This window comes from Strigops habroptila, assembly GCF_004027225.2.
Source record: "Strigops habroptila isolate Jane chromosome 13 unlocalized genomic scaffold, bStrHab1.2.pri S16, whole genome shotgun sequence".
Lineage (NCBI taxonomy): Eukaryota > Metazoa > Chordata > Aves > Psittaciformes > Psittacidae > Strigops > Strigops habroptila.
Genome location: NW_022651054.1, coordinates 10,955,292 through 10,982,369, shown reverse-complemented (window position 1 = coordinate 10,982,369; position 27,078 = coordinate 10,955,292). Strand labels below are relative to the sequence as shown.

General features: G+C 48.0%; 1 protein-coding gene across 1 annotated transcript in view; it reads left to right on the top strand.

Moving 5' to 3' along the window:
• Window positions 1-27,078, top strand: part of LOC115602145 (RNA-binding protein Musashi homolog 2) — a 90,361-nt gene that overhangs the window by 31,665 nt on the left and 31,618 nt on the right. The window contains exons 3-5 of the mRNA XM_032919700.1: window positions 7,954-8,036; window positions 15,133-15,247; window positions 20,910-20,984. Of these exons, the coding sequence (XP_032775591.1) occupies window positions 7,954-8,036; window positions 15,133-15,247; window positions 20,910-20,984 (273 nt within the window). The remainder of the gene's footprint in view (window positions 1-7,953; window positions 8,037-15,132; window positions 15,248-20,909; window positions 20,985-27,078) is intronic.

Here is a 27,078-nt window from a genome sequence, read left to right as displayed (position 1 = left end):
TTCAGTCATTATGTGCTCAGCTTTGGTTTGATTTCGGAACGTTAATAGGAGCACATTTTAATGAAGATTTGTTGTTATGAAGAATTCATTACGAAAAGTTCAGGTACCACTTCTATGAGTGACTGCGGGGACTTTGGCCAGAACCAGCATCCTGGCCTCTGCAAAGGAGGCAAATGTGCCCCCAGCCTGGAAATCTACGGTCAAAATGGGTTGTTTGAGAGAGGGACAAGTCCCAGTTCTCTTCCTTCATCTACCATCCAGGAAAATCGTTCCCCCAAAGCAGTTAGGGTGGATTTTTGCATGTTCATAGGGACAGGCTGCTCTGTGGTGCAGCGGCTGCTCATCCTAAAGGTGCCTTTCTGTTTTCCTGAGCGATGCTCCCATTGCAAATGTCACGCAGTCGTGGGAGGACGGGGCAAGGAGCCTGAGCCTTGCAGCTTTCCAGCACAAAAGCAAAGGAGTGTCTTGCTGGTGCCCTTTATCCAGCTGCGCGGCTGACCTCAGCTCTTGGCTCTCCTGCCGCGCTGGTATTGAAGCGCTCGCACCTTGTGTGGAGGGTTTGATCTAAGGCAGTCGTCTGCTGATTTAATTCTGAGAATTCACTCTCATGTCATGGAGTAGATATTGACACTTTAAATACCTGCCCGTGTCTGCCAGGAGAACCTGACTTGTTTTCCATACCCATTCCAAGATGTGCATAAACACCAAGTGGATGTGGGGGCTGATGGTTTGTCTGCTGAGCAGCATTCACAGCAGCGCTGCCAGAGAGCACACTTTACAGTTAAATGAGGCTCATATTTTCTATCCTAGACCATAGGTGTTAACCTTCTCTTTCCCCTTCCGTCTCCTGGTGCATCCCTCTCCTTGACTGGTTATCACAAGGGTGGTGAGATCTTGTTCTCCATGGAGCAGGAGGTACTTTCAGGCGTGCTCCTTGCTCTTCCTGGCAAAAACCCCTCCTTAGAGGTAAGGAGATAAAACCTGGGAAGTGTGTGTCTCAGACTAAGACTGTGTTCTGTGAATCTGGGGAGAGTTACTTAATTGGAAACCGAATCCTCTCCTTTGGTGTGTTTGCAGCACAGGAAATTGGAGTAACAGGAAATAATGAGTTAGAATTGACAGTTTTTATCCTAGATTTTGACTTTTAGTGAGATGAGTTGCAGTACAACAGATGAAAACTTTGAGGAAGGGACTAGAAAATGGGGGGAAGAAATGTGGGACCTGGACATCTCCAAAGACACAACATAAGAAGGCAGTGAAGTCAGGGCTGAGTTTTCACATCCTGTTCTGGTTCTACCAACCAGATGGCTTTTCCCGGAGGCAAGAGTACACCCACAGATCCCTGTTCCCAGACTCTCAGGGTAATGACTTGAATTACCTTCGCAGACAGCAAGAAGGTAGAAACATCCCTGGTTCACTGTCTGAGCAATTAAAATGTCCCAGCCCCTCATTCTGTTTGTCTGTAAAGATGAGATTCGGTGGCGGTGATTACAGGGCTTGGTTTCCTGTTCTCCCATCCTCCCTTCACATGCAGGTTTATCATCATCATCATTACTCTTTTTATAAGGTGGTTTGGCAGTCTGGGGTGCCTGGTACTAAGTAACTTTTTCCCCTCTGATTACAAGGGATGTGTGAATAAAGGAGGACGGTATCGATTCACACCAATCTATGCATCGACTGTGTGGGAGCCACTTGCAATTCCCAGCAGCACCAGAAAGCTTTGCAACAGGGAGAAATATGACCAGGCAAGTTGAGAAAATAAATTAAACTAGTGTCAACGTTTCTTGTTTCTTCCCTCATTATTAATGGATGGAACGGGGCTCGTTTATCAAGAAGAGGAAAAATTAATTGACACGGGCTCTAATGCCATTATGCCTGGCTTGTCTGGTCACATTGCTTTAGTTTGAATTTTTCTTTATATTTTGAAAGGCATTTTATTACAGTTTACAGGACCAGCTGCCAAAACCACTGCTATAAATAAGAAGCAGGTGCATAAATAATGCCACAGCAGGACTGGACCTTTCTCTGTTTCAAAGCTTAAGTAACTTAAATGTGGGGAGAAGAGAGGAGGCATGGAGCAAACACAAATGAGCAGGTCCTGTACTAGACTGAACACAAAAGGGGAATGGAGCCTGAACTGATGTTTCCTCATCGCAATGCTGTGTGCTGTGGCGGGTATCGGGCTGGATATTCCCATCTTCATTAGGAACTGTAGTGACAGGACAAGGGGTGATGGGTTCAAACTTAAACAAGGAGATTTAGGTTAGGTATAAGAAAGAGGTTCTTTACTGCGAGGGTGCTGAGGCGCTGGCACAGGGTGCCCAGAGAAGCTGTGGCTGCCCCATCCCTGGCAGTGTTCAAGGCCAGGTTGGACACAGGGGCTTGGAGCAACCTGCTCTAGTGGAAGGTGCCCCTGCCCGTGGCAGGGGGTGGAACTGGATGAGCTTTAAGGTCCCTTCCAACCCAAACTGTGCTGTGATTCTATCTGTTGGCACAGCCACTCGTCAGGCAGCGCTGGGAGCCAGTGGGACCACAGGGACCCAGGGCCAGGCTCCACAATCGGACTGAGCTGGCTGGGTTGGGAGTCTGGAGCAGGACAGTGCTCCAGGAGCATGTTCCATGTATACGAGGAGGCTGATCCCGCATTAACGAGAGCAGCAGCAGGCAACTGTGGGGTTATTCTTGCCTAGCAGCAGGAGTGAGGTTTAAGCAGAGCCTGCATCGCTTATTGGTACCATGTGGACCATGTAAATCTCTTCCTTTCTCTTCTCCGTGCTCTTGTCTCCTGCCCTTGGTCTTTGGGATTATTGTGCAGGCACAAAAGAGCCCTGGTGATTACTTACTTCCCAGAACCCTTTAAGGAGCTCTCTGGTGCTTTGGTGTGCTATAAATGCAGTAAGAGGCAGCCCCAGCTGCACAGACCCTGCAGGCTCACCAGACAATACAGACTCAGCCTGGGTGAAGAGGAGCACTGCAGATGAGACAAAGCAACTCTCTCCACATCATCGGGTGACCCCAGGACAGCCTGAGAGCTGAATCACACTCCTCCAGCTCTTGTCCCAGTGCCTTCCCCCACTAGAGCATCTTTCCTGGTGGCTGAAGAGCCTCTGCTCAGAGCAGCAGTGCCTGCACTGTGGGCAGTGGTGTACGTGCCTCCAGTAACAGCGGTTTTGGCTCAGGGGTGCCTGTTTGTCCATCAGAGCCCATCAGGGGCTCACCCCAGCATTAACCTAGGTTTAACCTTTCTGGTGCAGGATGCAATCACCTTGTTTTCCTTGTTTTAATGCCTGCTCGGGCTTGAAAGAGCGAGACCTTTAACCTGGTAAGCTGCTTTCATGTGATTCTCCTGATGGGTGATGTCCTCTGTGTGTGCAAATGCAGCTGCAATATGTAACACTGAACACACAGCTAAAACTCGGGCTGTGGAAAAGTTGCTGCCAGCAAGCAAGAGAAAGTAGATATATTTCATAGCAATGGTGTCGTCATCTCGGCTATATTTTACTTAGGTTGACATAAAACCTCTCAAGTGATGACAAAGGTGTGAAATATAGTTGGTTCGAGTGTGAAAAAACCCAAAATGCAGAACACAGGAGCACTGACATTTGGTATCTCCAGCATGGTTCTTAATATTATTTATGGCTTCTACCCAATGTTTTTAAAATCATTTTAATCTTTTGATGGTTTCAGTCACTTTCTCTGAACAATGTTTCTCTTATTTCTGGAATACCATAGCAGAAAGTGCTGCAGCTGAGCTCTGCTTCACTGCCCAGAGCCCATCGCTGCTCAGCTTTCTTGGCTGAACAAGGCTCTGCATGAGAGGCTTTTTGGTGTAACCAAGGTGGGTCAGAGGATGTATCCTGCACCATCGGATGTCAAGCATCTGGGTTCTGTCTGTAGGCTCATTGTAAACATTTTCTGGGGAACACAGAGTTATTTGGATGCTTGAGGCAATCTTGCCTTGTGCTAAGAAATAACCAGATTTTCCCTCCCGCGTGAATAATGCTGTTTCCTAGTGAAGAAATCCCCTTTTGTGAGTCACTGTTTGCAAAGTCCTGTTCTGCAGGCAGCCAGCCCAAAATGGACCCGGTCTGTGAGGTACCAAGGACCTTCAGCTTGGGGTATTTCAACTGAAGGCAGGTGCATCCTCTGGTAACTGACCCCCAAGTATTTCAGCTTCTCATTAGCAGATTAGTGAGTAAAATAAGTCCATGTGAAGCAGTGGACTCCTGTTCATTGCGTGTTGCTGTAGGCAGGAGCAGCTCCATCCCAGGTCTGGACCAGGCTGGAGCAGACCTGGGATGCTGGAATGAGCCATCATCTCGCCGAAACCTGCTGCCACGGCAGGCAGTGAGGTTGGACTGGATGGGGACAGCAGAAGTCCTGGGGTGGAGCAAACCCTCTCCCTTTGGAGATCATCCCGTCCGGGCTCGGGATGATGCTCGCACATCATCTGGGTGTCTGGCAGTGCGCAACCAGCAGATGAATAGGGTGAAATGACTTCATTTTCTGAGCAGATGCTAAAGGAAGGGTTTTAAACTGAAGGTCGTGAATGCAGGTCTCAGCTTCCTTCAGTGATCAGGTTTGGTTTGAAGCCTCTCATTTGGGGGGCATCTGTTTGCCTCTTACTTTATTTTTTCCCTCCTCTTTGTCTTTTCTTTTCCAGAAAAGATTATTCAAATGAATATTCAGTTTTATTCATTTGAATAAAAAACCCAACCGTTTGACTCTGTTAAATGCTTATCTCTTAAATAGAGCTTGTTAGCTTCCAATAATAGCTTCATTCAGAAGGATGCGGTATAATTTCATTTTTAAATGGGTGCTCCTTGACAACCGGAATCCTATTTCTGTCACCATTTTAAAGAGCTGCCTTTGTTTTGTGTTAATCTTTTTCATACACTTTCCCAGAACCATTTTTTTTGTTGACTCTTAGTACCTCTCAGAAGAAATAATTGTCTGTTCAGTCCAGGAAGGTTTCTGAGAGTTTTAGTAATTCAAAAATGAGCATGTATTCATTATGCTAACTAATAAGGCATGCATGCAGTAATGGGGGGTGTGTGTGTGTGCAACTATTACAAGTTGGAATCTGAGTCAAAAAGTGACCCATTACCCACCACTTTTATGAAGTTTTTCGTTCATGGGCATATGGTCTCTTGGGGACTGAAGGAATGATGGCATCTTTTGCATAGCATCCGATGGATTTAAAGTGCCTGTATGTGTGCAGATTAAGATCCTCTGGTTGCTTCCCAGTCAGTTAAGATGTTGGTAATAGTAAAGGTAAATATCATAAGCCTTTGGCTATGGATTGAGTGCTCTGTGTGCTGCTGGAAGGAATAAAAGATGGAGTTGGGCTTCCTTGCAGACCCCATCCCATGTTTTTGTTTGCCAAGCCAGCTAGACTGGGCTGTGTGGAAGTGGCACAGATCTTCTAAAGACCTGCAAATGAATGTTGACACCAAGGGGTTGTTATTTTATTCTTGTGATGAAATCTGTCATGCAGAAAGCTGGGTGGGTATCCAGTATAATCAGAGAAACAATTCCTTGATAAACCTGTGTTTAAGCCATATGGAGTGGGATGAGAATGGGAAACTTCTTTCCTGAGTCCAAATATGTAATGACTGCAGTGGGCTTTCTGGCGGTGTTAAGCATATTAAGGCTAATCTCCTCTAAATTCCCTCTCTCCCTTCCATCCTGGCACTGGGACCTGCCTAAAGTTGAAAGAGAAAACCCTCAACTGCAGAACTCGCTAGTGAGCTGCTAATGATGAAGATGTTGCTGGTGCTCGAACAAGTAATGACTTGTAGCCTTGGACTGGTCCCATTGCTGGTCCCTGGCGAGGTGCTGGTCGCAGCTCCAGTGCCATGTGCTCCGGCATTCCTGGGATGCCATGTGCAGGCAGTTAACCACAAACATTCTAGTTTAACTACAGGTCTGTTTCAGGTAGGTTTAAATGGAGTAATTTAGAAGGCAAATGAAGGACTGGAGTGAAGTAAAATACTTCAAGCTGCTACATGCTTTAAGTGCAAAGGAAAATAGTGTTCTGAGTTGGGGTTGAGTCCAGTGTGCTGCCGGATGATGTGCTATGCCTTTGAGGAGCTCTAGAAACCATTTCTGGTGGGTTTTCCCCGAATAAGAGGGTCCAAAGAGGGGTGGGAGCATTTCCCATTGCTACACGTACTGTGCATTCCCAAACAACCTGTCTGGGAGCTGTTCAGACCTCACCTTGAAATGTACTTCACAGCTTCCAATATTGTAGCCTGCAAAATACATCTTGTACCTGTAGGTTGCTAAAAAAAACTCCTTATAGTTTAATATTTCTGCTGTGCCCCACTGCAGCAAATTGTGTGTGTGTTTAGAATGAAGTATTGCTTTGGGACCCTGGCACAGAAAGTACATGTTGCTGGGCACATACTGGGAGCACTGGGTCTGCTGGGGGGAGCAGGTCACTGCCGGGGTGCTGGTGCTAATTGCAGATGGGAATTGCCCACAGCAAAGTGGGCTGGAGGTGAGGGTTCACTGCTCTGTTCCCAAACGGCAGAGGGACTGGGATGGGCAGCAGATGGATGGACCTGCGGATGGGAATCAGCAAAGACAAACTGCTCTAATGCTGTGCATGGCTGAGCGGAGGGATGCTCACAGTGCAGAACTATCCATGGAATACATGGACAATAACACTGGGAAGCATTGGGTTCCTACCCCTCGTCCAGGGGTAAGGGGTGCTGCTGGGGATACCCCAGCTCTGCTCCTTTGACTGGGAGCCTGCTGCGAGCAAGACATCACGTGCTGTTCCACCAGTGTTGGAAACAGTATTGGAATCTCCACCATCGGAGTTTCCAGCGCAGTCTGGAGGATGAAGTTCATCTTGTTGTCACATTTTTAAGATTTCATTAGCTTAATTGGTGTCAGTGTTGACTCACTCATCAAGCCTTTGCCAGAAATGTAGCACATTAGCTTGTTTTTTGTTTGTTAGCTTGGTTTTTATTTTCTGTTCAGGAGCATGACTGTGTATAGCTGTGGTGGGCTGCCAGATTTCTTTCATGTGGCCCCAGCAGAGCAAATCCCATGTACAGCTACAGGCAGGCAGCAGGCATCAAACGGCCCTAAACCAGCCCAAATCCAGGGCTCCTTTGAAGCAGCAGCAGAGAAGAGAGGAATGATTAGATCAGAGGCCTTCAACGTAATGGTTTCTTGGAGGCCTCAGGATGTCCTGATGAGGTATTAGAGGAAGTAATTCAGGAAGAAAGGGACAAATAACCACCTCCGGAGCCCGCTGCCCCGCGGGGCCGCTGCATCCGTGCGGATGGAGCTGCTGTGGCTGCGCTGCTGGCCCCAGCACACAGCAGTGGGGACCTTTGGTGTCCCATCAAGGGAAGCACAAAGTGCTGGTGCGTGTTTGGGGAAGCATCGGAGTGGGCTTTTCCTTGCCTCTAAATGAGGAATCATCTGCTGTCTCCCCGTATTTTTATTTCTTTGGGTCTTGTAATGAGTCAGCTCTCATGGAGAAGTCCCGTGGAATTAAACAAGAGATAAAATCAATATGGTTCCATAGAAATATAATTGGGTTTTGTCGAGATTGCTCTTAAAAACCTATAAGGTGTGAAAAAAAAAATATGGCCTTATTGCAGTTTCTGAGCCATCATGTAACTGGGGTGTGACTATCCATTAAATTCTGCAGGATGGATCAAAAAATCCATAAGGAGGTTTTAATTCTCCATTAAATCCTATGGAAGAGCTGGAACAGAACCATATTCATTTTCCTAGAGACAGTGCTTCTTCCCTCCATTAATTTGGAGCAAATTCAGCAGCAGCTTTGTAGACAGGAAGTGTATTTATGTATCTGTATTTTTAGGAAAGTTTTCCCAAGTCCCAATGGCTAAGTATTGCTTTACTGAAATGAAATTGGACTAAACTCATGTTTTTCTTTCCCCTTCCCCTTTTTGTTTCTTTATTAAATAGGATTTGGCTTCGTAACTTTTGAAAATGAAGACGTGGTGGAAAAAGTCTGTGAAATTCATTTCCACGAAATCAATAATAAAATGGTAAGTTGGGTTTGTCCTGCAGTGCCCATTGTCACAGACATGTGCCATGCCTGGGTGGTGGCCCTTTGGGACAGCTTTCTCCATGAGGTTCAGTGCGTGTTGGCACACTGCTCCTGATGCTGCCCCGGCGTTGCTGCTGGACCGTGTCCCCTGGGAAGTTGTGGCTCTGCCATCAAACCACAATCACTTCCACAATCACTTTCCGCCCAGCCCAGGAGTGAAGTTTCTCCTAAGTGACAGTCAGGTCCCAGGTTGTGGGTTGCCCTGTCAGTAAAGCCACTGAGCCAGATGAAAAAGGGCGTTTCTATTTCAATTGATGCAGTAACTTTGATATTTTCAACTAAAATATTCTTTTTCCCTTTGTCAAAACATCCTTTGCTTCTCAAATGTGTATTCAGATATGCATTGTATATTGGTCTGATATGTGTTCACAGACTTTAAATTCAATAATAGAGCTTTTAGTGTGGATAAGATCAAAGCAATCTCCTTGGCATATGCTGGAGGCCTGATTCAATATTTGACTTGCTAATTTTTCCCAGGGCACTGAAATAATATTCCTCATATTGTTCCTTACTGCAATATGCATCAGAAATAAAAGGAAGGGTCCCCTTGGCAAGCTGAGCGGTGGGATGGCAGGGCAGGGCTGGGGCAGATCCCCTGGCCCTGCAGGAAGCCTCTTGCTCCACCTCAGGTGGGTGCCACAGGCTTTGTCTCTGCCCTGTCCAAGTATCTCTCTGCTTCCCTGCCTGCCACCAGCTATACCTCGCCTGAGACACGTGTGGGTTGTGGAGGAGGCTCATTTCCCTACATAGACTTACTAAATGCTGATTAATCTGCCTTAAAATAAACCACAAAGAACAAACCCCAACCACCCCCACGACATCCAGCCGACAGACCCAGCAACAGAGTATTAACACCCGGAATGTAAATTTAGGTAAGATTGTCACTTGGGAGGGAAGAGCTGCAGTGCCACACTCCAGGATACTCCTACTGCTTCATCACGGGTGGGTGCGTGTCACGTCATGCTCTGTGGGTTTAGTTACTTCACACAATGGGTTTTTCTTTGGACAAGGCTCAGCCTTCCCCTGGTACAAATCAGTGTTGCCCAGTATATCCCTGGTGAGGAGCTGGATGCAGGCTGCTGGTGTGTCCCAGCAAAACCAGTGCCAGCAGTGGGGTGGAACCCCTTGTTTGATGTTTCATAGCAGGATCTGCACTCGTGCGTGGTAAAAATCATGTTGGCACAGCCTTGCAAGGGAAGGAGTGGTGGGAGGATTTCTTCCCAGATGAAAGGCTGCCCGGGAAGGTGACAGCAGTGCAGGGAATGTGGAGGATGCGACGGGGCAAAAGCACTCGAGGAACATCACAAAGAGCCAAAGAAACAGCGTGGGCTGTTGGTGTTTTGTTGTTGTGGGTAATTAAAATGTGCCTGCTTGGTGCACGATCCAGGTGCCACGAGGCTGTGAACGTTCTCTTCTTGTCACTTCTTCTACAGCACTGATTTTAAAAGCAGCCCACGAGGGAGGAGATGAGACATGATCCTGTCTTGGGACTGACTCATCGTCTTGCTGATGTGCCTGCAGATGAATTACCAAACCCATGCAGGGCCAGGAGAGCTTGTGCAGGCGTGTGTGACCGTGAGCTGGTGCATATGGCCAGAGGTGACACATACCTGGCTGGGGGTCAGGGTTAGGCACTGATGTACCTTCCACAGCGCCCTTGGAGCCTGTGAAGCCAGGGACCACCCTGGCTTCGTTTTTAACGTGTCCTCCCCTAACACTGAGCTGTGATGGGGACAGGTTCCAGCTCGAGGTGATGAGGTTTGCTCAGCGAGCTGGGACAGGGATGCCCCATCTCCATCCCTGCACTGCTGGGGTGGAGCATCCACAGCTCTGCGGGCCCTGGCTCGCCTGGAGCTCACTCCTCCTCTTCTCCTGAATGCTATCATTTCCCGAAACATCGGGGCAGGCAAAGGGTATTGGGGCTGCTGTTGTTCAGGAGCCTATTTCTAGCCTCCCGTCTCCCTGGCAGGCTATTTTTGGCATTCTGCTTCTGTTGCCATCTGTAAAGCTTAGAATGTCAAATGTAATATTAAACGAGCAGTGTGAAAGTGAAAAGAAAATGCCAGCGAGGTATTTAATAAATGAAACTTGGAATTTACGTGGGAGGCCAAAGATGCTCTCCAAACATTGCAGGGAGGGGGAACAAATAGAACTCAACCAAGCTATCCCCAGAATATAGTTGCTTTGATGTGAGGAGACCGCTTCTAAGGGCATGCAAAAGCAGCTGGAAAAGAAATGGGATGAAGTAATTTGTTTGCCTTCAGGTCCCACTGTGATGGAGTGGTTCACATCAGAGGTACGGTGGGATAAGTGCTGGTGAGCAGTGTGGTGAGCCGACTTGCATGGAAGTCGGGATCTCAAGTCAGACTCTGGAGGAGCTAAGATGTTAGGCTTAGGTTTAAACTCGGCTTTGATGCTGCACAGCACCTGTAGCTGTTGCTTACTCTCATGGTGGGTTTTGTGGGGTTTTTTGGTGTGGGTTATGTTAACGTATCAGGCCTCTTCAGGCTTCTCTCTGGACTGGCCGCCTTTGCTGTGTGGTGATACTGTAGACATATGTATCACACACCACAGGCCTTTGGGTTTTCATCCACATACTTTGTAGTCTAAGGCACCTCCATCCCTGCAACCAGCTTGTAGAGCTGGAGCCTGACACACGGCAGGGTGTTGAGGGAGAGTGTGTGTGAACAGTCATGTGAAGAGGCCGATGGTCACGGTGATGAGTGCACTGTACAGGGCTCATTGCAACGAGGGTGACAGGACCTGGTGCTGGGTGGGCAGGTACCCAAGGTGTCACTGACATTTGTGGTGCTAGGGAGAAGCTGGAGGTGCTTTGGAAACCTATCTGTCAGCTGAAGGACACTGCAGACCTCTTGCAGGTTGGATGCATTCCTATAGCGTTGTCTTCAGTGTGCTTTGAATGGCACCACTCATGAGCTGTAGAGTGATGCCGTCCTTGCCAGGTTCCCCAAGGGTGGCTGGGTCCTCCAGGACAAGGAGGAGCTGCCTATGGCTGGGTGCTCTGGGGACAAACTGAGCTGATGAACCATGAGAAGCTCTGGCAGACTCTGCTCACCCATAGCTGCTGACTTCTCTTGCAGCCTGAGGACATGACATCGCATTGTCCCCACCCCACCTTTGGCGATGATCTAACGCATGTGTTTAAATATGCTTCTAACCTTTCTTCTGTTGGTGGTATAGCTCTGCCTTTGCAGGAGGACTGGCTGAATACTTATTTCTCTGTTAGGGGAGGGATAGTTTGGGCTGGCCGTGGCAGGAGTGACATGGTGTCCCCAAGGTAATCAAATCTCAACTAACTGTGAATCGCGTGTTGCTGGCAAGACAAAGTTGCCTTGTCTTTGGGTGGTAAAATGGGGGTTTTGTGCATTGTGAATACGTGAGCATTCTGCTTTCCTCAAAATAGCCCAGGTTTCCTTGGAAAGCTGTTAGCCATGGGGGTTTGAGACATCCTGGTGCTGAGAGCTGACAGCCTGTTTTGTTGCACTGGGTATAAGAGGCTTTTCACTCCCCATCTCAGCCGTCCTGGGTTCTAGTGGCTTTGACTGCTCGGCTTCACCCAAGAGTACCCCAGTGTAATGTTCATTCTCCAAACTAGACTAAACAAAAATAGTGAATTTTAGTTTCCCTGCCTTAGGTTTTTTTTCTAGCCTTAGAGTTAAAACTTTCCTTGTTGGGCTGCTCAAGTGAAGCACATCCCTTATGCAGGGGAGGTGGGAAACCTGGAAATTATTAAGATGTACAGAAATGCTGAACTGAAAGTTTGTGCAAGATCCAGATTTATGTACAGAGAACCCCCATTGGGCAGGCTCTTCTGTACAGAGCTGAGCATGGACTCGTAAATCCAGGTGCCTTCCCTCTTGGAGAAGCCCCAGCACATGTGTGATGTCCCAGCTGCCTCCAGGGTTTTACCTTTGTGGTAACCATGGCTGTGTGGTGGTTATGGGCATCTCCATCCCATGCCCCATGAAGGAGAGGGATGGCTTCTTGCACAAAAGCAGCCTGGCCCCTATTTTTCCACTTTTTCTGTCTCTGTTGGTGTAGAGACACCGTGAAACCCACCACATTGTCCACTATCGTGGTGCTTCACCTCCTGTTGCTGCTTTTTCCATGTTTGCCGATGGAATGGCACTTGAGCAGCTTCTAAAGAGCCACCCCAGGGTCTGGCATTGCTGAATGGAGAGTGTAAAAATCTACTGCTGCCATGGATGGGGTCATGTAGTCCCTTCCCAAGGGATGGCAGAGGGGGACAGGGCTCCTGGTCCCATACCTCTTATCATCCTTCCCAGGGGGAAAGAGTCTCTGCTGGATAATGGAGAATATTTTTGCCCTCAATATGGGGTAAATGTGTTAACAAAGGCTTAGGAATTATTTTTCTTTCCTACTGGTGACTTTTTCTTCCCCTTTAAATCCCAGCTAAAACTCCTTTGCAGCTCACTGCCATTCCCTTTATATCCTGTGTGCTGTGAAAATCATAAATCACGCTGGTCCTTCAGAGAGCAGTGGTAGGCTGGTCCGTGGCTGCAGAAGCTAATTACTGGGTTATTGTTTCTAACGGTGCTAATCCAAACTTCATTTTCCTGTTAATTGTCTGTCGAGCCAGGCTGGATTGTTTTTGTCATCCCGGCTGTCTGCAGCTCGAGGCGTAACCAATGCCGCCGCCGCGTTCCGAGTGGTGGCGGACCCACAAAGATGCGGTTGTGAAATGAGATGACACACTTGTGGTGCTCACCCCGGGCATTTGCCTGGAGAAATTAGATGGGCTACTCCTGTTAAATGACCCCCAGGTCACAAATAAGCAAAGGACAGTTTGAGAGGGTGTTGTGCTGGTGAGAGGAGGCTGGTGCTCAGAGCTTGCTGTGTCCCAGTTGTGATGGAGAGGGGAGGTAGCTTTGGGCTGTGGGGCTTTCTGGGGGCATCAAGGTTTTGGTGGGTCCACACAGCCCGATGAGGCTGAAACCCACCATCAAAGCTCAGCCTTAAGGCTCCCTGGGAAGCTCTGAAGGCTTCATCCCTATAGGGCAGTGATGGAGCTGGATGCTGGGCATGCATATCCCATGCTGTCCTTGTCCCCATCCCCGCTCTAACAGCAGCACCTCTACTTCCATCACTAATGGGAACTTTTCTCTTTCCTTTAATTTCCCATTTTCTCTTAGTATCGGGGCTTGGGAACCTTGTGGGGCACCATGTGGCTCTCTCCATTGCACACTCAGCAGTGTGTCTGCACTGCCACGTGTCTGCAGGGGTACACAGTACGTGTGTGTGTGCAGGGGACAGGGGTGGTGTGCAGGTTGGTGACCCTGCCAGGAGGACACACTGGTCCTCGCCACAGCCCTTGCTGGGGTGTTTCTCTCCCAGAGGTCTTGCTACCCCAACAGCACTAGAGGAGACAGAGGAAACCCTTGTCCCTCTCTGCTCTTATCCCGCTGCCTTCTTCAAGGACCCAAATGCTTCTTGGCAGAGAAGTAGCAAAAGACGAACTCCAGAAGAATTTTGCTTCAAACTTCACTGGGTTGGGGCAGCTTGTGTGCAAGAAGAGCGTGTTTTGACAGCATTGGCAGTGTCTGAGCATTGTAGCTTCAGGAAGTGTTGCAAGCAAGTAAAGTAAATACGATCTGTGGAGATCTGCAGCGGGAAGGGAGGAGTAGGTGGTTTTGTTTAAAATCCTCCCATTACAGGCAGTTAACCTTTATGTTACCTAAATGAAAATTGTATAAACCTGGAATTTCCACTGATCAGGTTGCCTAGGAACAGGCGGTTGGTTTTCATAAGACAATGAACACACAGTCACTGATCGGGCTATTAGGCACCGAGACGTTCAGCCCTATTATCCTGCATCCCGGCTTTGCCTGAGGTGGTTGCCTGCTTGTGCGGGTGATGGAGGTGATACAGGAGGCACGGAGCCGACCCTCCTTGTCCTCCAGAGAGAGCAGCCCCGTTCCTGAGCCCCTGCCAGCAGGCTGGCAGTGATCCCACTCTGCTCCCTCTCTGATCTGGTCAGGCAAGGGCTGGGGGGTACCAAAATGTGCAAAGAGGATTGAGGAACTGGTTGAAGAACAAAGTTAGAGGCATAAAGCTCAAACCTCTGGATTCAGCCTAAAACCCTTAACCTTAGACCAGCGATTCTCACTGTGCCAACCACCCAGGTGGGGCAGGCAGCAGCTTGGAGGTTCCCTGCATCCCGTGCAGGGCTGCACTGTGTGTCCGCATTTTCCTGTTGCTCAGAGCAAGGTGTAGAGCCAAAGAGATTGGTTGGGATAGCTGGGTAGCTCCACACCAGCTTACTGGGCAGGGGCAGTCTGCTTGAGGGGGCAACTTGGTGGTGCTGTAGCTGGAAAATATGGGAAAGTGCTTTATTTCTCCTTTTTTCCTATCCAAGGAGGGGCTGGGAACCATGACCTGGTGGGGTTGCTGGGTCCTGGGCTCCTGGATGTCCTCCTGCTGGCTGGGCTGGGTCGCTTTCTCTCCCAAGGCGTTGGTGGAGACTCACAATGTGCTTTGAGTGGCATTAAGCAACTTCAGAAGGCAGCAGGAGTAAGTGGAAGTGAAAGAATGCAGAGCATTTATTAATAGGGTTTACAGAAATTTTCTGCTGGGTAGAAATATTGATTCTTTATTCCTATTTTAAAAGGAGCTTTTTGTAATGATCACTGAGAGTCATTTTCTGTTATCGATTGCAATAGAGCTGTGCTGGAGACCTCCCTCCATTCATTCCACTCCCGCGAGTACCATTGAGAGGGAACGCAGCCCAGGTTTTCCTTTCAGGAACTTCTTAAATCAGCAGTTCTGTCATCTTTCCAGTGGGGTTTTGCTCTGTGTGTTTAAAGAGACATACACGTTTGCTCTCTCAAATCCGTTTACGCTATTCTTAAAGTTCACCTTAGAGGGGGAGGCGGTGTGGGGAGGCAGATGCTAAAAATAAACCTCCCCCCCACCCCCTTAAGTAGATCAGTTCTGCATTTGACATTTACATGGAATTCATTTGCATCTCATTTGTACATGTTTCTGCTCAATAGGTAGAATGTAAGAAAGCACAACCTAAAGAAGTGATGTTTCCACCAGGGACGAGAGGAAGGGCACGTGGATTACCGTATACCATGGACGCTTTTATGCTAGGGATGGGAATGTTGGGTAAGTGCCGTGGCCACCACACGTCTCCCGGAGCCAGTGGCTCCCGTGTTGTGTCTCTCCCTGCTTTCTGAACCCTTAAGCCATAGGGGTGAGCAAATCCCTGCACCCGCGTGGGTGCAGGTCTAGAACTTCAGCAAGAGTGGAATGGGGAGAATGATCCTGTCTGTGGTAAATCATTAACTCCCCCCCCCCCCTCCTGGAATATAGAAATTTGCATTTAAATGGATGTTTTAAAGAGGCTGTTTTACTCTTCCTCACAAAAATAGAATGATGAAAGACGCAGGGTGCTCATTCTGACTAAAAATGATCTCTCCCCTTTTTTAGAGGAATTGAGTCACACATTATTCCCCTTCTTTTAAAGGTATTTCTGACAGCTCAGCATAGATAATTGAAAATCTTGCCGGCTCCTCAATGGCCTGCAGGATGGGGAGAGCAGGGAGGAGTGCAACAGTGCAGGGCACAACAGTAATTACAAGTTTCAAAGCGATGGAATGGTATTTTAGTCCAGAGTATTGTGTCCGGAAAATACTAATTAAATGGGATAAATGATATGTAATGGCAAAATTCTATTTGTGCACGAGGTCTATTTAGTTATAATTGGTTCTCATTTGTTTCTGCCTAGATAGTTCTTTCTGTATAATGTGGCAACCTCTTGGTACTCTCTCCTCAAATTTGCTAAGTCAAAATGCTGCTAATCCATTGCCAATGTATTTTTGTACAACTCCATGTATTTTGAACCTCCTGCTCTATTTGTATCACTGGACTTTCCCTCAGTTGTCACCCTCTGTGTCTATAAGGCATGCATGAACAAGAGGGCACCTGGAGATGTCCCAGGCAGAAACGAGCCTTTCCAGCCTGGTGTCCCTCGTATGTAGATGCTTTTGAGTTTTCTGTCCTGGGTTTAGACGATCCCAGATACTCAAGCATAAAAACCAGCCTTGAAAGCTGGTGCTTGGTTGTCCTGAGCTCTGCCAAGCAGGTCCATGGGCTGGCTGAGATGCTGGAGGACCCCAAAGCTCCTGTAGCGAGCATCACATCAGAGGACTCTGTTCTATGAGCATCAGGCTGTTAAATTGAGACATCTGACTTCGGCCCCTGCTTGATTTGATGGGGAAAACTTCCCTACCATGTTTGCTTTATCTCTGAATTAATAGTGCTTCTGTTCACGTGGCTGGAATGATCCATTTCAGGGATGTGTAATTCAGTCATTTCCACTGATCATGTATTTTTCTGTCCCCACACTGCACCACCACCCTGCCCCATAGTGTTTGGAAATTGTGTTTTATGGTTAAAATATTTACCTGGTCCTAGTCAGTCTGCGATTTGGTTACCAGTATGTTCCCAGGGTGCTTGAGCATAGGCACTTCATTGCTCTTGTTTCTCTTTCTTTACCACTTGTGGTGCCTGAGTTTTGGGGTGGTGGAAATGGTGGAGGAGCGAGCCCGGGTCACCCTGGGCAGGCAGAAAGACCCAGGGCAGGATCCCTCATCCACTCCCCATGGGCAGAGCAGCCTCAACCCTTCTCTCCTCAGCCGGGCAAGGAGCGAGTGGAGCCAAAGTCCACCTCAGTGACCTGAAGGGAAAATTCAGTCCTTGGGTGCGGTGTGAGTGATTCCTACCAGGATGCCTCGCTGGAAAAAGATCGTTTCAAGCCATACGAAGTAAGAGAAGAAGCCCTCAGCAAGCAGATCTGCATTTGTACAGAGCAAGCGTTGTGGGTACCCGTTGGCAAATCCCTGTCCCATTGAAGTGGGCTGGGTCAGGTCACTCCGGCCAGCCTCACAACACGCTCTAGTTAGATTGCAAATCAGGGTGACTTGCTCAGAATTAATGATTGATTCATGTTGAAGGCCAGATGCTTCATTATCTGCTCGAGCTGTTTTTTTCATCTTCCAAGTTCCTGCTTCGCTACAGTGGCACCGTGTTAAATAATTAAGTGCTGAACGAGGAAATCACAACACACGAGAGCAAAGCTGTCTGGATGGCCATTATAAAGCCCTGTTTTCAAAGGCTGCCTCCAAGTATTGGGAAGGGGGATGATGGGCAGCAGCTCAGTGGGGAACCTGAATTGCTCCTTCTGAAGCCCTGAAGCTGCTCAAGGTAGGGCCCCATCCCCACAGGGAGAGGGGGTAATTAACCCATCAAGTGGTGAGATGTGCAAAGTAATGTCCCGCCGGAGGCAGCGTCTGCAGTAGCCACAGATCCCAGGAGGCCGGTGCCAGCCCTACCCTGTTCCTCCTTTTAGATGCTTTGCTGGACTGAAACAGAGCGGCCAGGGCTGCTCTTGGAGGATTTCTGTACCTGTTTCCAGAAGCCTTTGTTCAAGGTCACCTTCTCCAGATGCTGCTCATGGGCAGAGGAGGGAATGGCAGGAACGAACGCACGAGACAGCCCAAAGGAAAGAGCGGGGAGCGGCTCCCTCCGAAGCTATTAAGGAAGTTGGTCTTTTTCATTAATCACAGCCTCCCCGAGGAGCCTGCAGCAGCCGGGGTCTAAAGGTGCGTAGGCAGCCGCTTCTGTGATGATTTGGTTGATTGGAACAAAATTAAAGTGTTCTTCTGAAAGGATTTTCTGACTCGGAGAGCGTGGGCAGGCTCAGCCTTTTGCCAGGGCTGCTCCTGGGCTGTCTCGGGCTCTGTCTGCTGATGGGACACACACAGTCTCAGGGGAGATCAGGAACATCCATTAACCACTCTACATGAAGAGCGGGCCCGAGTGGGTTCAGTTCCAGCATCTCTCTCCGGGGCAGCCCACCCGGCCTGAAGAGCTGTTCCCCAGCCCCAGGGATGCTTGTGAAGAGGCCCCATGTCCCCCCTCACAGGTGACACACACATCTGCAGCTCAGTGGGAGATGGTCGGTGGTCAAGGAGCTTGCCATGTGCCCAGAAGTATCACCTCTGTCATCTGGTTCTGGTGTGCCAGCCAGAAGCCCTGTCGCCCAAGGGTGTGAAGGTGTCACTGCATTCCCCCACAGCTTTTTGCCCTCTATTCAGGGCTGAAAACTCGGGAAAAAGAGAGAAAAGAAGAAAGCAACAGAGGAGCAACATTAATAGGAGGTCATCTCTGTCTCTCCTCCCGTCTGAAGCAGCTCCCTGCGGGACATCACAGCTGCCCTTACGGGGTTCAGCGCTGGAGGTAACTGAAGCACTGCTCAGTCTGAGCTGGAGCCTCACAGGGCTCACTTCTTCTGGCGATGGGCGTCTTAGACCTGCTGGTGTTTAATATTAAAGTTGGGCTCTTTTTAACTTGCAAACCCCTCCAGGGACAGGAGCACTCGGCACATAAAGCTTACACTCCCAGACAGCCAAAACAGCATCTGTATGAACACCAGATTTCAGGTCTCTACCAGGCTCCTTCTATCACTGCTCAAGGCAGAGCAGGCTCTGCCTTACTGCACACGCTCAGTCTAGGTAGGCTGAACTCATGCATAAAAGAAGCTTGTGCCCTTCAAAGAAAGTCATTTCTTTTTTCCATCAGACTGTGTTTAATAGAGTTGCAGCTGCCTCTGAGGCAGGATTTGGGACGGGGAGCCCTTCGTTAGCACAGGATTCCTGGGGGCTGGCACAGCTCAATGACCCCGGGGATCCCACAGCAGCACCCCCTGCAACCACCACGGCAAATGCAGCCTCAGCTTTGCTCTTTAATTCCCGTGGAGTAGGAGATCAGTCAACTTTGGAGACGGTGGGATGAAGGGAGTCAGGAGTCCAGCTCGGGCTCCTGCCTATGGGCTGAAGGTCACCCAGCCTGCAGGGTGGGTGTGTTGGACCTGCTGCTGCTGGGGTCAGAGGCAGGAGATGGGTGGAAGTGGTGCTGGGAAAGCAGGTTTGATTGTTGGTTGGAGTTTCTGCTTCCATGAGCAGGAGGGTCTCGCTTTGGAGGGGGTAATCCAGGTAAAACTTGGGAGTTTGGTGTAGCAACAAGGGATAATTAGAGAGATTGATCATTCCCCAGGACTACTGAAGCAAATAAACTGCTCGGTGCCCAGTGCAGGATGAGAATGGCATCTAATGGGAATGGTGGGTAGGTCAGCATGGCCATAATTTGGCTTGATGAAGCATCCACATGGGCATGGTGTTAATGCGCTATTGATATTCAGCCAGGCAATTTCCCCTGCGCGGCTCAGGCTTTGACTCGTTAGAGCAGAGCTGGGCACTGCAGCAGTAAATGAAGAGGAAAATTGAAGTAATGTTGTATTATAAATTTATGATTTCATCTGCCCGACCTAGAGCGCGCTGAGCACTGGTAATGCAGGCGAGAGCCCCCCGGGCAGCGCTGCCGCCAGCATCCCAGCACAGGCAAGAGGTGGCATCCTGCACCCCACTGCCAGCTCCTGAAGTTGGTTGAATCAGAACAAAACTTGATGTTTTCCACTTGGTGAGGACAGAGGCATTTTTCTTGGTGCAGCTCGCAGCGCTGTTAATGGCACTACGTACTCAGCAAACAATCCATTTATCAATATTGTTGTTTTTTAAAGAAAGAGGAGAAAAGATTTGTAAAGCTTAACTCTGAAAGACCTGATTTAATGACAGAGGTGATTAATTTCTAAGGGAATCCAGCTGTTGAGCTGTGAAATAAATAAGCAGGGGCTAAGCAGTGTGTACACAGCGCTGGAAGCCGCCGCGTGCTGTCCGGGATCGCGGGGCTGCTTTCCCCTGGCACTGCTTAATCCCATAATCAAAATTCATCCAAGTATTTTTATCTTCCGGTTTTAGGTTATGATTAATAGCACGTTCTATGTATGTATAAATCTCATCAGAAACGGAGGGACTTGCAGTGGCAGAAGAATAGCTGTGTGATGTTTGAGTATATTAAAGAAGAAATAAAAGCAGAGATAGGAGACCCCCAGAAGAGCCTCTCGGCTGTTAAACGTGTGCTCGGGCTCCAGTTGGGAGGGAAGGGATCTTAAAGCTCATCCAGTTTCAATCCCCTGCCACAGGCAAGGACACCTTCCACTAGAGCAGGTTGCTCCAAGCCCCGTCCAACCTGGCATTTACTCAAGCATCTCTATTAACCAATATTCTCATAATAAAGCTCAAAAGCTGCCCGAGGTTGGATGCGTTTCTGTGCCTATCTCGGAAGTTGCTTTCAGAAGCAGTTCTCATGGCTGGGTTTTACTTTCCTCAAAAATTAAAAGCTCTTTGACTCCCTGGTTCGTTGCTGTTGCTGCCTCCAACTCTTGATGTGTTAACTGTTGTCCTTCACACTCCCGGGATAAAGAATTACTACTACCTTAATCTCCAACTGTCAATAGCTCTGAAGCAAAGTACATTCATTGTAAGCTCTCCAAATGTCAGAGCAAACCTGTGTTATGTGTTTAGCCTTAGCATTTGGCATTTACTCTTCCAGCTAACAAGTATGCACAGTCCTTGGACTTGAGATACCAAAGTGCATGTTAATTACCTGAGTGACAGGTCTCGTGCACAGAGCCCGGCAGCGAGCGAGCAGGGAGGGCAGCCAGCTCCAGGGGTTTCTGTTCAAGATAATACCCAAACCTCTGGCAGTTTGGCATGAGCAGAATAAATCTTGGGGTTTAATACCTTCTGTAGCATTGCCTCACCCATCCTCCATGTCATTTGGCATTGTATTTAAAAACAAACAAAAAAAAACCTTCATTAATCTTCAAACTCCTCTTTCTCTCTCTCTTTTTCTCCATTTGATCAAGGTTACCCCAATTTTGTTGCAACATACGGCCGAGGATACCCCGGATTTGCCCCAAGTTACAGCTATCAGTTCCCAGGTATGTACATTTCATTTCCAGATTTACTTTTTTCCCCCTCTTTCCTTCCTTTTCTTCTTTTTCTCCTATTTTTTTTAACTCCATAGCTGCAAGCTGAGACAGGCAAGTCTGCAGGGAGCATCTCACACACCAGCAGATCTTTTTGCTATTTTGAAATAGATATCTATATATACATCCTTTAAATCCATTTTTTTGGCTAACGTGTAAATTGGTACTGGTTATTTGAAAACAAACTTCTTAAAACATACAGCAACAGAGATAATTTAAGAGCTATTACCCTCCCTTTGATGGGTTTTTCCTTTCATGTATATTATAGAGATACACACACAGAAACTCATACACACGTTCCCATTCTATCCTGCTGTAAGCGTGTATTCATTACGAGTGCAGTCCTGGAGTGCAAAGTCCAACCTTCCTGTGTTCTTTATTGATACCTCTGATGTCCTTCACAGTTTCTAGCCATGTGTTGATGGTTCAGTTTGGCTCTGGTTTGGTTTCCCTCTTTCCTTGATGTGGCTGCCAGCAGCCGCAGCAGTGGGACCAGGCTGGGGCTGAACACCCTCCTGGGAAGGTCCTTTAGGATGGGCGAGGATGTGGAGGGATGCTCGGCTCTCCCTGTGGCAGACTGGGGTGAAGATACAGCCTCGTGTTTGGCTCTGGGTCATTAGGATGAAACATTATGTTGGAAGCATACATGTTCTTTACATCCTAAGACAAACAGTGTCCTTGGGATGGTAGTTTCTGGTTTTTGCAGGACTGATAACACCAAAGGAGACAGTGCTGGTAGGTTGGTTTTCCCTTTCCATTTCAATTCACAAATGTTAGGGCTCTACTTAAAGCTCATCTGCCTCTTTCCCACCCGTGCTACACCCTCCCAGTCGGAGCCAGCTCCGAGACAAGCGGGTGGCAGAGGTCCAGGCTGGCAGGGTGCAGCGTTAGTTGAATTAAAGAGGAGGCTTCAGAAGGCATTCGCATGTCGTCTCACACTTTCCTCCTCCATTCCTTGTACCAGCTGATTCATATGAAGACAGCTGAATTAAAGGCACCTTTGATAAGTTAAATGATGAAGATCGGCAGCTCTTAGATGACTTTAATTATAAACATGTCTAAAATGAGCGTGTCTGCTGGCTGACAGCAGAGGCACCGTTTGACTCTAGCCCTCATTTTAATAAGGGCCTGGTTTTTCAAAACAGGCCTTCCAGTTATTTGCTAGTTGTTTTCAGTCTCTTGCAGGGATTGAATAGGCAGGAGAAAACCAAAGTGGATTGTCAGCACTGAAAAGGAGGTACATGTGCCTTCGGGAGCAGGGCAGCCAAGGGAAGATGCTCAGAGTCCTCTGTTGCCTTGCTTGGATTTCCCTGCCCTATTGCTCTGCCTGTGGTGTTTGCTTCACTCCCTCTCAGATGGTTTATTCCTCGACAGCAGTCAGAACCATTAATAGGGTTGTTAGGAGGTTTTTCTCAGCTAATGTGGGACTCTGGTCTCTAGAACCATGACCTGTCAGAGCAGTGCGGTGCATGGGAGCCTGGCCAGGGCCACGGTGTGAGGGGTTTGGTGTCCCCCTCACTGGAGCCAGGCGTTGGGAGGGAGGAATGCTGGGAGCAGAGAGCCCTGTGCCGTGGCAGCGTAGCTCGGGGTGCACGGGAGCGTTCTGGGAGCAGGTCAGGAGTTGAGGATGGGGATGTGCCAGCACCCACTGCTCGCTCCTGCCATGGGAATGGCAGTGGAGATGCCACTCACACGGTTGTGTTGTGCTGCGTCCCAGCTGCCTACAGGGCTCTGCCACCCTTCTTTTGCCTCTTGCTGCTGGAGGGAGCCATGTCCTATGGCACAGGGCTCATGCAGCGTCCACTCCTCCTCCAGACACTCCTGGGAAGGAATGGAGTTGGCATCCTGATCAGGCAGCGTGGAAAAAGGTGTTTAGTGCTACAGGACAAATAGCGTGAGCGTGGTTCCAGCATAGTCATCCTCCTCAAAAGAGCCTGAACCCCCAACCCTTCCCTTTGAGTGTTTTGGCACTTGCAGAACTGCCTGTGGGGCCCATGGTGCAGCTGTGGCTTGGGGTGTGACATAGGAGCACTTGTGAACCCAAGGGAGAGAAGTCTGAAATCTGTGTTTTTAATAAGCTCATACCCAAATGCTTGGTGTCGTGATAGGAAAAGAGAAATCCTTGGCTCTCCCTGCAGGAGCATCCCAGGCAGCTCCATCTGCCTTCCAGCTCCACGGTGCCTGGCCAGTGGTGGGGTTGCAACTGCACCAATGTGTATGAATAAGTGTAGATATAAAAGTAATACATGTAAATATCCAGCTGTGTTCCTGAGGCTCGTTACAGAGACCTGGCCGTGCTTTCTGCTACGGTGCAGTTGTGTTGTGAGCCCTGTTCTGCTGCTGGTGCCAGTGCTGCAGTAAACAAGCCTGGGCTGGAGCCAGGGCTGTCCCTGGGGGGATTCGTTGTCCCTGGGGGGTGTCATCACAGGGCTGTGCTGGTGGCAGTCACCATCCCACAGGCTCCTCGCCTGCCACTGGGCATTATTCTGGGTCCTCCTCGGGTTGTGCTGCCTATTTACCTCTGTAATAAAAAACCCAAAAGGAATACCCATCTGAACTGAACTGTCCTGTTGGTATTCACTATTGTCCCAGTGAAACGAGGTTACAGATGTCATGATCCATCTATTTGCATTTCCATTTCCATACTGGGGCTGCTGCTGGCAGGTCCCCTGGATGGGTCCGGCCCCGCATCCTCCTCTGCTCCCTGTCCTCACGGATGAGACACACGCAATCCTTTGGCGACTGCTCTATCTCCTCCCATTATGTTATTTTTCCTCTATAACTCGCTCCAAAGCCTTTTTTTTTTTATTGCAATCACTCCCTTTCTGTGTCTTTTTTTTTAATTTCTGGGACTTATCTTTTCAGTTTAATCTATTAATTTCTGTTCTTATTTCACTTTGCAGACTATTTGCCGATTTCACAAGACATAATTTTTATCAACTAGTTCTTAAAGATGCATAACAAATTAATCGGGGTTTACTACAGTGCTAATGAGAGAGAGAGACACAAAGCCTGGGTGGTCCATGTTTAATATCAATGTCCACTGAAAAATTGCTGCTCTTACTGGCTGGTTTGAATGACTGGACTCTTTAATTCTCTTTTTTAAAGGCTCCATATCCTCACTGCTTTGAGTTTGCTTTTTATTTCCTTTTTGGTTTAATTGTTTGGTTTTTTTTCCTCTGCTTTGTGTTGAGTTTTTAATGCCCACTTGGAATGTAACTCACAAGGATGGGGATCAGGGGCGTTACGAAGGCATGACTTCTCACAAACTTCTTAGAAGTGATTTTATCAAGGAAGCAAAACATGATGATGGGGTCTCACGAGGAGCCTCAAACAGAGATACTGGGTCTTGTTAATATAGACATTGAGCAGTAGCACAAATCATCACCAGCGTCTCCTGTCACTAGGATCATTAGCAACACAGGGTTTAATTACTCAAAATGAGTGCCCTGTGACTGCAGGCGTGACCCTGTGGCTGGTGGCTGTGGGTGCAGCAGACCCACACATGGTTTCTCCTTTCCTGTTCCCTTTGGTTGGTGGCTTTCTAGAGCTGTCGTAATCATCATAGAATCATGCAATGATTTTGGGTTGGAAGGGAGCTTAAAGCTCATCCACTTCCAACCCCCTGCCATGGGCAGAGACACCTTCCACTAGAGCAGGTTGCTCCAAGCCACCAAAAACAGGGCTTGGGGAGCCGCTGACCTGCTCCGTGCCTTGTCACCAGTGATGCTCTTGCATTCTCTGTGCAGTTGCTTCTAATTCCAGCCTTTGCTTGCAAATCATGGGATGAGCTCTTCCCTGCCAGCTTCAGCTGTATCACACCTCTTAATCTCCACCCAAATCTCAGAGGAGCTGCAAGCCCATGTGGTCATGGCTCCATCCATTGGTTTCATTAACAAGACCAGGTTCTGGACTTTTGGGCAGCAAACACACATCTTATTTAAAGGCTGTTTTTCTTGAAGTGTTTCTACCCATTTCATAAGTTTGTGAGAAGTAAATTGCATGCTTACAGTAGAACTGTAATGCATTTTAATGTTTGTTAATCCACTTGTTCAAAATGTCAGTGTCAAAGGCTCTACAATACACGGCTATGCTGTTCATTTCATTAAAGATGCTTGATGTAATAATTGGTTAGTTTTCTTTTGACTTTCCTGCAGGCAATAGCTTTTTTTTTTAATCTGTATGGCTTCTTATTATTTTGTTTGGGGTTTCTTGCTATGAATTGCTTTGCTTTTGTGAACTTGTCCTAGTGTGCATGATTTGCAAACATTTCGGCTATTGTGAATTTTCTCATTTTTTGTAAATAGTCCATCTGTGCTTTTCTTTTTTTTTTTCTTTTTTTTTTCCTTTTTTTTTCTTTTTTATGCCTTTTCTCCTGTAAGTACCTGAGGTAGAAAATCATAATAAATTGTTTACAACGGCTGTGCTGTGTTGCTGCTCTCTTAGCTTGCAGGTTTCATATATTGGTTTGGACGCACCAAATAACCAGTACCAATGACAGTTGAATAAAAGAATAAAACAACCATCACTCACAGTGTGTGACGCGGTGTTTGAAGAACCTGCAGATGAACAGTTACATATGAGGTGTGTTCACAGCAAAAGCTAAACCCAGTGCACTTGTAATTGGGGGAGAGGAGTGGCTCTGGGTCACAGTTGCAATGTTCCACCACTGCGGTCAGTGCAGACCGTGCCAGCGACCGAGGTGGGTTTAAGCATCAAACCCGTAAGTGTATTAGAAACCCTTGTGGCCAGCTCTGCAGCACTAAAGGGCAGGAATCTGTTCCTGCTGTTTGGAAATTGAAAGGAAAATCAGGTGATTCCTGTCGCTGTGAGGGGCCCTGGCTGGGATGGCAGCCGGTGTTCTCAGTTATCCTGTCTTCCATCGTTACCTGCATGTTCAGGGATTGCCAGAGCTACTTAGAAGCCTTCAGCTCAGGAATTTAATATTTAATTTTTTTTAATTAAGGGTTTGTTTGCTTGTCTGTTTGTTAAAGCTGATTAAAACTTTTGTGTATGGGGAGAGGTGGGAAAAACCAAATATTTCCACAAACTTCTCAGAGCTCGGGGAAATACACTTTTTTATTAATACTGGTCCTTCATAGTCTGCAAAGCCCAGCCTTGGGTCATGCTCCTGCAGTGCCTGGTGCTGTGAAAACAACACAAGATCAGTTCAAAGTCTAAATTGATGGTTTTCATTATTGTAAGAGTGTTTAAAGCCGACTTTCTGTTAATCTGTAGAGGTTAATTTGGATTCTTTCCTGATAGCAGTCACAAACTGTTGACTTGTCAGCCATAGAGGCTGGCAGGAGGTGTTCCTGTGTGGAAGTTATTTGTGATGCTTGCCTATTAGGTCTAATCCTTTTTTTCTGGGTGAGGAAAAGGAGCTGGTACCAAAGACAAGGGTAATTATTACAATAATGACATGCTTAAGGCTTCTTTTCATAGTGACTGAGAAGAGGTGAGGTAAGGAAGTTCCTGTATCTGTTACATAGGACACCCGGCAGTATATCAGACAGCTCCTGGAGGTCTCACTCTTGGTTAGTAGCCTCTTACAGGGAGTGCAGGGGGAATGGGAGGAACAGAGTGTTCGTGGCTTCAGCATACTGCAGAACTGATCCTCCCCTCTGTGGCATGTTATGGTGGCACAGAGTGATGGCCACGCTCAGGAGGTGCAAGGTCTGGGAGTTGGTATGTTCAGCTCCTTGGAAGGAGCATAAACCAAACCCCAGGGAGCACTTAGCTGTGATTCTGCCAGTTGATACCAGCCAAAGTCTGGCTCCCAATGTGATGCACATGGTGCTTCAATGACCCTGAGCCACGTTCCCATGTACACAAGCACCCAACTATCCGCTCTGGTGATGTAAAGCGATTTTAAAGTGGAGATGCTGCCTACACGTGGCTCCTTTGCCAGTAGGGAGTAATGAAGTCAGTATTAATAACAGTCAGCTCTGTAAAGCGCTCATTTAAAGCGCCGTTACACAAGTCTAAGATTGTATAACATTTAGTAATGGGAGCAAAATTTGTCTGGTCATGATACCTTAATGAT